This window comes from Alnus glutinosa, chromosome 14 (assembly GCF_958979055.1).
Source record: "Alnus glutinosa chromosome 14, dhAlnGlut1.1, whole genome shotgun sequence".
Taxonomy (NCBI): Eukaryota; Viridiplantae; Streptophyta; class Magnoliopsida; order Fagales; family Betulaceae; genus Alnus; species Alnus glutinosa.
Genome location: NC_084899.1, coordinates 18,808,592 through 18,823,815, shown reverse-complemented (window position 1 = coordinate 18,823,815; position 15,224 = coordinate 18,808,592). Strand labels below are relative to the sequence as shown.

Here is a 15,224-nt window from a genome sequence, read left to right as displayed (position 1 = left end):
TACGCTATACTAATAATCATAGTATATTATAGCAGAATGCGAAATAAATTGATCTGAGACTTCTAACAATAAATCTTTAAGACAGAAATGTACATCATCAATCATAGACTTAGAGCCTCCAAACAAATGTTATAATAAAATAATTAACAATTAACTACCAATTACCAAATTTGCCCAGAAGAACCATTCGTTTGGCATCTTCAATATTCCAAGAAATTTCTCCACTCTACCGCCTAGAAACCTACTGATCTGTAAAACATTAGGGTGTTTTAGAGTTGAATAGAAATAACTACGAAGTCTATGACTTTGTAAGCAAATTATTACAAAACTAATTATGTACTAAGCCTTAATTGACAAATAATAACCTTGAAATATTAGACACGAATTTTCACAAATATAATGTGTATTGTCTCTGTTATTATACCATAATTTTGGTAACAATCACTAATATTTTAATGATGTAAAAATCATATCTATATATATATATATATATATATATATATATATATATATATATATATATATATATATATGTTAAGCCCCTCCTAGGAAGGATTGGCGCTATACCGAGGGTCCTGTAATATAACACCGATGTCCTGAATATTTTACGCATACCGCCATATACTAGTAGCCCGACCGAGTCTAAGCTCGGGTGGCCCATACTACTAAAAAAACTGTAATGCTCAGCATAAAAGAATTGCAAATATAAATAATTAATGAAAATGTAATAATAAAATTTAAGTAGTATTTATTCTGGTAATATTTAGATTAATTATTTTAAGTAAGGAAAGTGTTAGTTAATAGATCATGTGTTTGAAGTGATTTAGAAATAATACTAGAAGATTAAAAACAAAAGTGTGAAAGTGTGAAAACTTTCAAAGCTACCTTTTTAGCTTTACTTTATAGCTAACTTTCAAAGCTACCTTTTTAGCTTTACTTTATAGCTATAGCTAAAGTCCCCCCCCCCCCACTAGGGGTGAAAATAACCGTCCGCTAACCGCTAACCGTCCCTAACCGTTAACCGGATAACCGTTAAAACCGCCTAAAAACCGGTAACCGCCTTAAAAAGGCGGTTACCGGTTTTAAGAAAGCCGATTACCGGTTATAACCGGTAACCGGCTTTCTTATTATATATATATTTTTTAAAAAATTTTTATATATAAAACGGCGCCGTTTTGGTGTTTAACACCGAAACGGCGCCTTTTCAATTCAGTCTAATAGGCTGACTGGCTGAGTTGAACTTTCACGCGTTAAGCATTAAGCCATTAAGCAAAGTAGCAAACCCTAAGTCCCGAGTCTCCCGACTCCCTACTCTCACTGCGCCGTGCGCCGCCTCCCTACCTCAGCCCTCAATCTCTCCGAATCTCCCTTCTCGCAACACTCTGCCACTCGCCGACCTCTCTCCGCCACTCGCCGGCCTCTCTCTCTCTCCGCACAGAAGCTCCAACGCCACCATCGACCTCTATCCGCTACTCTCCGTCCTCTCTACAACTTTGCTAGTAAGCTTTATTTCTTCTTCTATCATTAGACTTTAATAGGCTGTGTTTTGGGTTTCTTTTATGATTATTTGTTTGATTTGTTTGATTTATTTTAGTCTCTGTTTTTTTTTTTTTTTTGATTTGTGATCAGGAATTTGCTTAATTAGATGTGGGTTGTTTTTAGCCTTCACTTGCCATAGCTCTCAGATCTGTGATTTTGCTTAATTAGATGTGGAAATTTAAGAAGAAGTAAATATGGAGTTGGGTATGGTTCGGGAGAGACCGAGAGATATACAATTCTGGCTAGCCTTGAACTGAAATTTGTTGAACTATTAATTTAATCACGATTAAATTAATCATTTTTTTAAAAAAAAAAAAAATTAAACTTTGAAAATAAATGGTAATTTACATGAGTCTAAAGTTTAATTTACTTCTTATTTCAGTTAAATATTTTATGTGTTGGACTTGCTTGTTTACCGAAGACAGTTTGAGGATAGATTTTTATTTTCATCTTTCATGTCAAATTACAGCTAGCTATTAAATCTATGATTAATTTTCACGTTGAAGATATACATTGTGAATGAATTGTAAAAGATATACTTCATGTAAAGAGCTTAATTTAGTTGTTTGAAGCACACCCAGCTACCGTTATCATCAGTACAATTAATTACCATATATAAAATCATGCCACGTTCACAATATTTTTTGATGGGTTCTTTTAAACCGAACTCACAAGACATGGCTTCTTTTATCTATGAGATGCTTGTTGCATGAAGAAATCATTTTGTAATTAGATCAATGAAGATTTATATTTTTTAGCTTTTTATTTGAGATGAGATTTACTTTTTTTTAGGTGTGATTGAGTGATTCATCTTTCCTTTGGTTATTAAATAAATTTTATTGTTTATCTAATAACAGATGACAGACACTTTGAGTGATGCAACCACCCCTATTATGGTAGATGACAATTCTGAAACACCTTCCACTGCAAATGTTGAAAGCCCCACACCTTCCCAACAGTCACAATGTAAAAAACCACCTGTGAATCAATCCATTGTGTGGAGTCACTTTAAAAAAGTGGAACCGATCGATAAGGAAAACCCTAAAGCTATGTGCAACTATTGCAATAGGTTAATAGGGTGTCATTATAAGAGGAATGGCACTTCAGCCATGATGCACCACCTTACCTATAATTGCCCAGACTCTCCACTTAAGAAATCAAAAGATTCAACACTACCCAAAAACCAAACAATGTTGCAAATGTCATTCAAGAAACCGGTAAAAGGTGGTAGTGGTAACCAAATTGGATTCATGAAGTATGATTCAAAACAATATAAGAAATTTGATTGTTCGGTATTTCATCAAAAGTGAGCTGCCTTTTAGGCATGTGGAGAGTGATGGGTTTAGGGAATTGATAAATGGAATTGAACCTAGGTTCAAAGTGCCATGTCGTATCACTTTACAAAAAGATTGTTTGAAACTGTATGAAGAAGAAAAGCTTAGGTTGAGGACTTATTTGAGCGGTAAAAGGGTATGCATCACTACCGATACATGGACATCCCTGCAAAATATAAACTACATGTGTGTTACCGCTAGCTTCATAGACTCTGATTGGATGATTCATAAAAAAATTCTCAAGTTTAACCAAATTCCCAATCATAGGGGTGAAACTATTGGAAGAATGATAGAGAGTGCATTGACTCAGTGGGGGATTGATAGTGTGTTCACTATTACAATCGATAATGCCTCAGCCAATGATGTGGGGATTGAGTATATGAGAAAGAGGATGAAGAACAAGAGTCATACTGTTTTAGGAGGAGATTTTCTTCACATGCGTTGTGCCGCTCATATTTTAAACCTTGTTGTGCATGAAGGCTTGAAAGACTTAGGTGACTGTATTACTAATATAAGGAACGCGGTAAGATATGTGAGGTCTTCACCGGAGAGGATGTCAAAGTTTAAAGAGTGTATAGAGCGGGAAAAAATTAAATGTAAAAACATGGTGTGTTTAGATGTTCCAACTAGATGGAACTCTACATATTTGATGTTGACCACTGCTGAGAAGTACCAAAGAGCTTTTGACCTATTGGGGGAGGATGAGCATAATCATTTTGTTGTTCCTCAACCTATTGATTGGGAAAATGCTAGGGCATTTGCGACATTTTTGCAAACTTTTTATGAAGCTACATTGAAGTTCTCTGGTTCAACTCATGTCACCTCCAATTCATATTTTTTGCAACTTTGTATTATTCAAAATACTTTGAATGATGGTTGTCTCAGTGAAGATCAGGTCTTGAGTTCTGTGAGTTTTAGTATGAAACAAAAATATGAAAAGTATTGGGGGACTATGGATATGATCAATTTAATGTTGTATGTTGGTTTTGTTCTTGATCCATGCAACAAGATGAAGGCATTGGTGTTTTGGTTGAAAAAATGTAATGGGCCTATGTGGGCGGATCAAGTAGAGGCAAAAGTGAGAGACCTCCTGAATCGTTTAATTGAGCAATACAATAAGTTTCATGGGAGGGGAGTAGGGGAGTCATCTAACATTGTTGAAGATACAAGAAGAGTAGATGTCAATCCTATTTGTGGTGATGGAGATAAAGAGACACAATATAGGAATATGTTTTCCCAACACCTTGTCGCAGAGAATGACTTGGAATGTAGGTCGGATGTGGATCAATATTTGTTGGATGGGTGTGAAGCAAATATTATAGATTTTGACATCTTAAATTGGTGGAAGGTTAATACACCAAAATATCCTACTCTCGCAGCCATAGCTCGTGATGTATTGGCCATCCCTATTTCCACCGTTGCCTCTGAGTCTGCCTTTAGCAACGGAGGACGTGTATTGGATACCTTTAGGAGTTCATTGTCTCCGCTTACCATTGAGGCCTTGATTTGCACACAAGACTGGTTAAAGAACCACCCAATGATCTATGAGGAAGTGTTTCAGGACTTTATGGAAAGCTATGATGAACCTGGTAAATTTTTATGAATTAGTTATTTATAAATTCATTTCATTTACTTTTCATTATTTATTTATTTAACTCAAACTTTTTCTATTGTAGATGAGCCTAAGAATCAACATTCTCATTCAATGACGACTGACACATTTTATTCCTAGAGGAAGGTTATCATGTTTTGACTTGTCATTATATTTATATTACAATGCAATTGCTTAGTTTGTCAATTTTTTAAGTTTATAATATTTATTGTTGATATCTCCACAGGATTTTGCTAGAAGACCGAATAGGAGTCGTGTTGTTATTTCCACAAGATGGTTTTGTTCTTGAGTGTGGACTTATGGACTATGGATATGGTTTGATAATTGATGGGTGTGGGTGTGTGGACTTTTGGACTATTTGGATATGGTTTTTTTTTTTTTATGTTGTGAATCAAACAATGTTGTGAGTGTGGGTGAGTGGACTTGTAGACTATGGACTATGGATTATTTGCATATGGTTTGATTTTTTTATGTTGTGAATCAAACAATATTGTGAGTGTGGGTGAGTGGACTTGTAGACTATGGACTATGGACTATGGATTATTTGCATATGGTTTGATTTTTTGATGTTGTGAATCAAACAATATTGTGAGTGTGGGTGAGTGGACTTGTAGACTATGGACTATGGACTATGGATTATTTGCATATGGTTTTATTTTTTGATGTTGTGAATCAAACAATATTGTGAGTGTGGGTGAGTGGACTTGTAGACTATGGACTATGGATTATTTGAATATGGTTTGATTTTTTGATGTTGTGAATCAATTCATATTGTGAGTGTGGGTGTGTGGACTATGAACTATTTGAATATGGTTTGATTTTTTGATATTGTGAATGTAGGGGTCTAAGAGGTGTGTTGATAGTTGACTTGTGTTTTGAATATGGTGTGTCCACTTGTGTTTTGAATTTTTGATTTTATGTAAACGCATAATTACTTGCAAATTAATTTTATGTAAATGCATAATTGCTTGCAAATTTGTAATTTTGTATTTTAAACAATAGCCTAATTTAACAAATTGCATAATAGAAAACTAGTAAAAAAAAAAAGGTTCAAAACAAAACAGGTCCAATAGCTAAAAAAGAAAACAAAAGAACCAAAAAAAAAAAAAGAAAAGAAAAAGAAAAACCGGTTCCCGGTTACCGGTTGGCGGTTATAACCGCCAACCGGCGGTTAGCAATTTTTGCTAACCGTCCAGCCGGTTACGGTTGCCGGTTTTGTCCAAAAACCGGCAACCGTAACCGGCTTTTCAGCCCTACCCCCCCCCAAAAAAAAAAAAAAAAAAAAAAGACGAAAATTGTTCTACTAAAAGACAAAAAAAGAAAAAAAGGGAGAGAGTCTAAAGAGAGAAGAAGAGAGGTTATCACGTGGGTTTCTATTTAAAAATCAGCTCATGACTCTTGACTTTGTTTAAAAGGTAGCTCTCTACATTGAAGAGAATTGACATATTTTAAAATAATAATAATAATACTAATTTATAGATAGGAGACATTTCGTAGCATCCATAACTACAAGAAGCTCTATTATAACTCTACTTTCTCAAAGCTATCTTTTAGCCTTACTATGTAGCTTTTAAAGCTACATAAATTTTTACTTTATTTATAAAAATAAAAATGTTAACAGCAAAGCTTTAACAAAGAAGATTGCGTGTCTTCCATTTATTATGGAGAACCTCTATCAGTAGAAAAATTAAAGATAAAACATTTGCCTCTCTTCATTTAATTCATCTCCATGTTTTGTCTGTAAAATGCACCTACTTTGTCTATGTTTTGATAAATTCAAATTATGCATATCACCTACAGGCAATATGAGAAATAATAAAAGGTAGGTTGCATGAAATGTTTGGCAACCAAATGAACTAAAGAAGATCAAATGTAAAAAAAGCAAATCCAACACAATCATTCAATAGTTTCTAAGCCTTTGGCTATAAGAGTAACTGATGCCTAGCCTCTTCCTGTATTGGCTAGCTACCATTTGTTTGATTTCTGAGTCTTCTTTTTCAAGACACAAAACAAAAGTATTTCCGTTCTTTTCTTTCATCTATTGCACACACAAATAAAAAAAGTAAGAGAAATGAACGGAAAGGAGTAGTGATTCTTTCAGCAAGGGAGAGTATGTAGTAAATATACAAGGAATCATTTTAGGAGATTAGGCGAAAGCGGTAAGTATAAAACTTACGGACCCTACACTTGATGTTTTATTGCATAAATTGTACAATATTTTTAGTGTGATTATGAGCTTATATATTTTGGAATATGATTATGATAAATTATGTTGACATGATACATTTCATGTGTTTAAAGAAAATGAATGTTTAAAAGAAAATGAATTTCAAAGGAAAATGAGATATGATTATATGTCATATGCGAAAAGTTTGTAAAAGATCGGTACTCGGCAGTTAAGTGGAGTTATACACTTAACACCCCAATGCTAATAAAGAGGAAATAAAAATGACTAGCCAACCTAGTAGTTAAGTGGGGTTATACGCTTAACATCTCGAAGTTCTAAGAGGGATAAATTGGTAGCAACCCAGCAGTTAAGTGGGGGTATACACTTAGCAAACTCTAGCAGCCAGCTATGTGGGAGTATACACTTGAATTACGAGAAAGATGAAATGAAAAATGAATATCTAAATCTATGAAATGTGATAAATGAACTTGTTAATGCATTTATTATCTGAATCAAGCATTTGATATGATATTGTTTATGATTTTAATTATTGTTTTTCATTAACTTGCGATAAATTTTTTTAATACTCCATGGTATGAGATATGGGTTTAATATGTATTAAATGCAAAGAAAAACATTTGGAGTGTTTATTAAGTATGTATTAATAAAACTCTAAGCTTGATTTACAAAACGGTTAAAAAATTTTAGAAAATAAATACTTTTGTGAAAACCTTACAAAGATAACTGTTAAGTAAATTTTAGGCTTGGCAATTTTGACACGACCCGCGAATTCGACACGAACACGACACGAATATATAGAGTTTGGGTTTAGGCTATAACCCGTTTATGACCCATCAACCCGTTTATGACCCATCAACCCATTTATAACATATTTATGACGTGATAATTACACATTTTTTACCAAATTAGTTAAATGGGTTGACACGCCAACTAAATGGGTTGACACGACATCCCGAATTGCCAAGCCTAGTAAATTTAATATAGAGATTTTCAAAGGAAAAAGAATGGGCTCACATCACACATGTATGGTCATGATATTTTATACTTACTGAGTGGTGGACTTACACATTTTCCCTGTAAAATTGTGGTAAATTTACAGATACTGCTGAGAAGGACATAAGTGATGGCCCTTATGCTTGTCTGAGATTTTGTTCATAAGGCTTGCTGGAGGCCTCTCACCTTTTGAAGGACTGACTCATGTTGAGTATGTTGTTGTAATAATATTATGTTCTATTTATAATATGTTATTTCAGATAGAAGCTCTAGTATTATGTGATGAAGAGTGAGATGCGATCCTTTTAAAAAGAAGAAAAAAAAAAAAACATGTTTTCTTCTGCTGCCAGTGTATGTAAAGGTAATAACGCCATATGGAATTGTGATATTCCTGCTTTGCGACTTCTATAAAAAGTCGAGGTGTTACAGCTTGGTATCAAAGCAATTGGCTTTAAGGACCATGAGAATTAGATTCCTGCTAGGACTAGAGTCAAAGGGATAGTGCCAGAGCTGTAGCTCAACAAAACTCTGAGTAAATGAATAACACTTGCCATAATATTTTAAAAGATTAATATCTAGTGTAGAACATGCCACCAAGAGGACGCCCTTGTCGTAGAGTGGTTGACCCTGAGGAGCAAACTCCAGATATGTGTGGCAGGATGCCTCTACCACCACAACCTCCACCTCCACCTCCTCTTCCTCCTTATGATAGAGGGTATCTTGATGCCGCAAACTCACTGCGGAATGTGCACGACATCTAGCTGAAGCAATGGTGAGGATCTTGCAACCAGTGCAACGAGTTGAGCAGCTAGGTTTTACATTAAAGGATTTATACGCACATCACTACAATGCATTTGATGGTAGTCAAGGGTCCACGGTGGCAGAATCTTGGATTACTAATCTTCATATGCTATTTGCAGAGTTAGGCTGCATAGATGAGCAAAAAGTGAGGTATGCCTTCGTCTTGTCTATAGGTGAGGCATTATGGTGGTGGCAATCAAAGAAAGAATTGTTGACCCATGAATTTGGACGAGAGGTTGTGGTCACATGGACTCGGTTCAAACAAGAATACTATGGCCGTTTCTTAGGGCCGGCAATTTTGACACGGCACGAACACGACATGAAATTAGCCGGTTTAGGTCATAAACTGGTAGACCTATTTATGACCTGTTTAGATTTACTGATTTAGAATTTTAGATTATTAGGTAATTTAGATTGCCCTAACTTCTTCAGTTCTTCGGTTTTCTTTTCTTTCTCCTTCACACCGCCCCGCCCCGCCCCCTCTTCTTCTATTTTCTTCTTCTTCAGCGCCGCGCCGCCGCTGCCCCTTCTTCTTCTTCCTCCGGCTAGACCCGCTTGACGCAGTGACGCTCTCTCTCTTTGGTCTTCTTCAATGCTGCCCCTTCTTCTTCAATTCCCGATGAATGGCAGCGGGGGTGTGGGGGAGTTTAGACGGGGATTGGGGATGGGGAGCGCCAAGCGCACAATTCGGGCACGTTAGTGGTGCGAATCGGGACATTTTGGGGAGTGATCTAATGAGTTTGGACCTGAGAGCGAATCACGACAGTGGCGGTAGAGGCGGTGCTAATGGCGGTGGTGCAAGGAAGTGGCGTGATTTGGATGACGAGTCCGCTAAGGGCGTGCAATATGTGTTCTAAATTCATCAACTTTTCTTTATTAGCTTTCTTGGCTTGAATGAATTGAGAAATAGGTATCCGAGTGAAATAACTTGTAAATCATGTTTTAGTTCCTAATTTGATAGTCTGTAATCTGTGTGTATAATACCATATGGAGTTCAGACTCTTCAGAGAATGAAAAACCAAGTGTTCGTGGATGTTTACATTGTTTAGCTTAGATTATTAGGTTAGGGTCAAACGGGTCGTGTATGCGACCCGTTTAGCATAATGCTAAACGGGTTTCATGGGTTGTGTTGGGTGACCCGTGAAATTGTCGTGTTCGTGTCATGTTTATGTAGCATCTCTTGTAGAGAGAGGACTTCGGGAGGTTGTTGCTGCTTTTGAACAAAAAAAGAGATCGATGCCTCAGACATCCTATCCTGCAAAAAGGCCTGCAATGGGCAATGACTCGAGGCAAAAGCCAAGGAGGAACTTTCCCGTGTTCCAAGGAGGACAGAGGCCCAGATATCCTAAGTGCGGGAGGTCACACGCTAGAGAGTTTAGAATTGGAACTAGGACATGCTTTCGTTGTGGCCAAACATGCCACTTCATCAAAAATTGCCCAGTAGCAACCATGGGAGGAGATAGGCCGCATGGAGGCATCAATCAGTAGGGACAGAAACTACTTAACCAGGCACAAGTATATGCACTCACTCCAGGAGGGGCTGACACCAAAGCAGAAGAAGCTGAAGTGGTGACAGGTACCCTTTAACTTTTTGGTAGCCATGCTTGCGCACTCTTCAATTCGGGTGTTATTCATTCTTTTATTTCTACCACTTATGTTAAAATGTGTAGCATAAACACAAAACTCTTAAGGCAGAAAATATATGTGGCAACACCTGTAGGGAACACCATTATGTGTAAACATATAGTGGAAGACTGTCCCATCATTATTGAAGGAAGAACTTAGTTGTGTTCAATTTTAGTTGCGTTCAAAATACTTGGTTTTGATGTCATCTTGGAGATGAATTGGCTATTAAAACACTATGCGAGCATCGATTGCCGAGGAAAGGTGGTGACATTTAGATCACCTAAAGATGTGGAATTCAGATTCGGCAGTGCCTGAATGCGGGCTACTCCTACCACTTCTTTGAGTAGTTCAGGCGAAGAAATGTATAAGGGATGGTGGCTATGCTTTCTTGGCTTATATCGTCTAGAGGTTTAACGAAGAAGTGAAGCTGGAAAATATCAGGGTAGTGAAGGACTACCCTAATGTGTTTTTAGGACTCCCAAGGTTGCCTTCAAATCGGGTTAGTGCCTGGAGTCACATAAATACATAAGGCACCATATCGGATGGCCCTTGCATATCTTAAGGAGTTAAAGGAGCAACTCCAAGACCTATTGCACAAAGGGTTCATTTGCCCAAGTGTATCAACATGGGGTGCACCTATGCTGTTCATAAAGAAGAAAGATGGCACTATGCGGATATGCATAGATTACCGAGAGTTGAATCGAGTGACAGAACAAGTACCCTCTACCAAGGATCGATGACCTGTTCGATCAATTGAAGCGAGCGAGTGTCTTTTCGAAGATAGACCTCCGATCAGGATACCATCAGTTGAAGGTGCGAAGCGAAAATGTACAGAATTTAGCAATCAAGACTCATTATGGCCACTATGACTTTTTGGTCATGCCATTCAGTTTAGCCAACACACCATCAGTTTTCATGGATTTGATGAACCAAGTATTTCATGATTTCTTAGACAAGTTCGTAGTTGTGTTCATTGACGATATATTGATTTACTCAGCTAATCATCAAGACCATGCAAGCCACCTGAGATCAGTGTTGGAAATATTACGGGAGAAAAAGTTTTATGCCAAACTTTAGAAGTGTTAGTTTTGGCTAGAGAATGTGTCATTCCTTGCACATGTGGTGTCAAAGGATGAATTTCAGTTGGTCCAATCAAGATAGAAGCAGTGGTCAAATGAGAGATTTGTGATATTCAAAGCTTCTTAGGGTTAGTAGGTTACTATCGAAGATTCGTGGAAGGATTCTCCAAGCTCTCCAGTCCATTGACCGCTCGAACAAAAAATAATACTCGGTATGTCTAGACCGAGGAATGCGAAGAGAGTTTCTAAAAGCTAAAACGGAAATTGGTTACTACACCTGTCCTCACTCTGCCTTTAGATTTCGAAGGGCTCGTGATTTACATTGATGCTTCTAAAAAGGGTTTGGGATGTGTATTAATGCAACAAGGCAAGGTTGTGGCATATGCCTCATGCCAGTTGAAGGATTACGAGAAGAACTACCCCACTCACGACTTGGAGTTTACCGCAGTAATATATGCCTTAAAGATTTTGAGGCATTATCTCTATGGTTTCACAGACCAAAAAAGTTTGAAGTACTTTTTTCACCCAAAAGGAACTGAATATGAGGCAGAGGAGATGACTAGAACTCATATAGGACTACGATTGTGACATCCTATGCCATCCTGGTAAGGCCAACGTAGTCACTAATGCACTGAGTAGAAAGTCACAAGGCGAGGCGATGACAGTCATGCCCACCCAAGCACAACTCATTCAAGATTTTGAGAAGCTCAACATAGATGTGGTGCCAAACGAAGAGTCAACATTCATCGCAACTCTAGTGATCCAACCACTAATAAAGGACAGATTTAGAGAGGCACAAGAGAATGACCCAATGTTGGCAGAGCTTAAGGAAAAGGTTAAGCGAGGAGAAGCTCCCAACTTTCATATAACTGATGATGATATTCTAAGGCATAAAATCTTTCAGTTATGTGTGCCCAATGATGATGAGCTAAAGAGAGATATCCTAGAAGAAGCCCATCACATGTTTATGGTACAACCCAGTAGCACCAAGATGTATCAGGATGAAGAAAAAGTATTGGTGGAACAACATGAAGAGGGATGTTGCAAGGTACGTAGCACAATGCTCCATTTGTCAACAAGTGAAGGCTGAACATCAACGGCCAGTGATGTGTCACAAATATTGTGTATTTGGACCCCTCAATTTACATTAGTTAAACCTTTAGTTTTGTTATTTTCTAATGTCTTGTGTGAATTTTAGTGTTTTAGTGTTTATCAGGTCATCGGAAGAAAATAATGGTGTTTATGTGGAATTGCAAAGAAATGGGATTAAGGTCCAATGACATGTGACTTAGGGCAGCACCTTTCTCCCCATGCAATTCAGCCATCCAAAGCTGTGGAACAGCAGCTCACATGGGCAACATTGATCAACATATTTTATTTCCTACTGGACAGCACGCGTGAAGAACAACAAGGAGCTCCATTTGTGTCCCCCATGAAGGCTAGCACCGGATTTAGAAAGGAAGACCAGCAGAAATTCTAAAATAACTCTCAACCGACCCACATCTCCATGCACCATACAGCAACCATTCGGACAGCAGCTCCAAGGCTGCACCAACCGAACATCTTCCACCCACCTCTCCTTGCAAAGCTGCTGGACAGCAAAGCAGCATGGGCTGTGATGAGTGCCAAAAATGTTTTGCAGGTCTTTGAGAAATAATGTTGTTATTTTTTGTGGATTTGACGTAAAGATGCAAGGAAGGTGCAAATCAATTTGTGGGAACCAAATCAAGCACATGTCTCCATAATGGGCAGCAAGTGACAACAAAGATTGAAGAGAATCGTCCAAAAGTCCAATATTTCAACAAAGTGGAAAAGTCCAAAATTCCAATATTTCAAACAAAGTGGACCTTGAGTTATGCATGTCATTTTCTTCATAACTTTCGACTCGAAAGTCTGATTGCGTTGATTTTGGTGGCGTTGGAAAGCTCATGAAAAATTCAACAAATAAGTCTGAAATAGGTTTTTTCTATTTCGGACTTCTACTATGCCCAAATTGCCCCACAATAAAAGTGCGCAAATCTGTGCGAATTTGGAGTTTGTCTTTTCCTGCTTTGATTGGATTTTGTATGACTTTGGGGAAAACCTGCAGCACCTGTCCACCTACCAAGCAACATTGTCAACAACCAATACCTGGCAGCACTAGACTCATCTCTCCTTCCTCCCACCTTTCGGTTAGCAGTGCACATGCTGGACAGCAGCTCATCAACATCTTCCACTCAAAGGGACAGCACACACCTTGCACTCACCAACCGGGCAGCAGCTCCCAAGTTCTCCATAAAAGAAGAGCTGCTCTACGAAAAAAAAGGGGGAGAAGGGGGTAGCAAAAAATCCAAGCAAGCAGCAAGGAAGAAAGGAGGAAGGAATCCGGGGGAGAAGGGGGTAGCAAAAAATCCAAGCAAGCAGCAAGGAAGAAAGGAGGAAGGAATCCGGAGGAGAGGAGGGAAGTTCCAGCACCATTTTCTGGAAAAATATTCGGTGGACAGCAAAGGCATGGAAGGTTTTTCAACACCAAATTCTCAAAGGCTCTCCATGCATAGCTAAGCTCTTCCTAGGGTTTTGATAAACCCTATCCAAGTATCAATGGCTTAATTGTGTTTTATTTTGGGATATTTATTTTGGGCATTGATGATTGTATAACTATGAGAATTACATTTTCGTAATTGGTTTTAAAGTTAAATGCAATCATGATGAAATGTTTATCTAGAAAGCTTATCATTTTGATTGTGCTCAAATTATGTTTATTGTTCAAAAGATAATAAATGTAATGGTTATGCAATGATATTATTTTGAACATGCAACAAGAGATTTTGATAGTTCATGCTTAAGATAGACAAATGATGCTACACCCTAGCTTAGGTAGATGATTTGTACTAATCTTAGGATGTGCTACACTTAGTCATTGTTTGCATGTAACTAAGTTAATAAATTTGATACCTCATGCCTAGGATAGACGGATGATGCTACACCCTAGTTTAGGTAGATGATCCGTACTAATCTTAGGATGGGGTATGCTTATTTTTAACGATGGTATTTTCTTGTCACCTTGTTGGGCGCTTGACAACCGCACACGGGTAATATCATGCCTAGAAAGAATGTCCCATGTTAATGTGATGGTCATTGGTACAAGGATAGTGGTGAAATCAATTCCCTAGTTTCCCATATCATTTCATACAACTTTAATTTACTTTGTAGAATTTAATTTCTGTTAGTAGTTTACAACTTGAAAATCACAAAAACAACATTTTTCTAAAGGATAAATTATGACTGATTTTATTAAAGCTTGATGCATGCAACCAATACATTCCCTGTGGACCGACACCCTCAATATAGACATTATCCCTACAACGATTCGTTCTATTGCGAGTGGTATTATTATTGAAGTAAAAGAAAACCCACATCAGCCAGCAGGACTCCTTCAGCTACTTCACGTTCTAGAGTGGAAATGGGATGAAGTTGCTATGGACTTCGCGGTTGCTCTACCAAGGGCACCAAGTGGACAAGACACCATCTGGGTGGTGATCGACAGACTTACAAAAAGCGCTCACTTTATTCCTTTAAAGATCACAGATTCAATGCAGAAGTTGGCAGAACTCTACATCAAAGAGATAGTTAAATTGCATGGCATACCAGCTGTTATAGTCTCTGACCAAGACCCTTGATTGACATCAAAGTTCTGGAAGAGTTTGCATAAGGCAATGGGAACAAAGCTGAATTTATTACTGCCTACCACTCGCAGACTGATGGTTAATCAGAGAGGACCATCCAAATTCTAGAAGATATGTTGAGGATGTGCGTACTTGATTTCAAAGGTAGTTGGATTCAATACCTACCTTTGGCTGAGTTTACTTACAACAATAATTTCCAAGCAACTATTGGCATAGCATCGTATGAAGCATTGTACAGACGCAAATGTAGATCGCCCTTGTACTGGGATGAGGTAGGCGAGTGACAAATTTTGGGGCCAGATTTGGTGTAAGACACCAAAGAAAAGATTGCACTCATCCGATAGAGAATGTTAACTGCTTAAAGCCGACAAAAAAGCTACACAGACA

General features: G+C 37.7%; 2 protein-coding genes across 2 annotated transcripts; both read left to right on the top strand.

The window, feature by feature from the left end:
* The first annotated feature begins 3,159 nt into the window (after positions 1-3,159).
* On the top strand, positions 3,160-4,476 carry LOC133856768 (zinc finger BED domain-containing protein RICESLEEPER 2-like). The gene is made up of 3 exons (XM_062291817.1): positions 3,160-3,780; positions 3,883-4,141; positions 4,253-4,476. The coding sequence occupies exons 1-3, from the start codon at positions 3,160-3,162 to the stop codon at positions 4,474-4,476; spliced, it is 1,104 nt and encodes a 367-aa protein (XP_062147801.1).
* Positions 4,477-11,830: 7,354 nt separating this feature from the next.
* On the top strand, positions 11,831-14,831 carry LOC133856767 (uncharacterized). The gene is made up of 2 exons (XM_062291816.1): positions 11,831-12,220; positions 14,574-14,831. The coding sequence occupies exons 1-2, from the start codon at positions 11,831-11,833 to the stop codon at positions 14,829-14,831; spliced, it is 648 nt and encodes a 215-aa protein (XP_062147800.1).
* Positions 14,832-15,224: the final 393 nt, after the last annotated feature.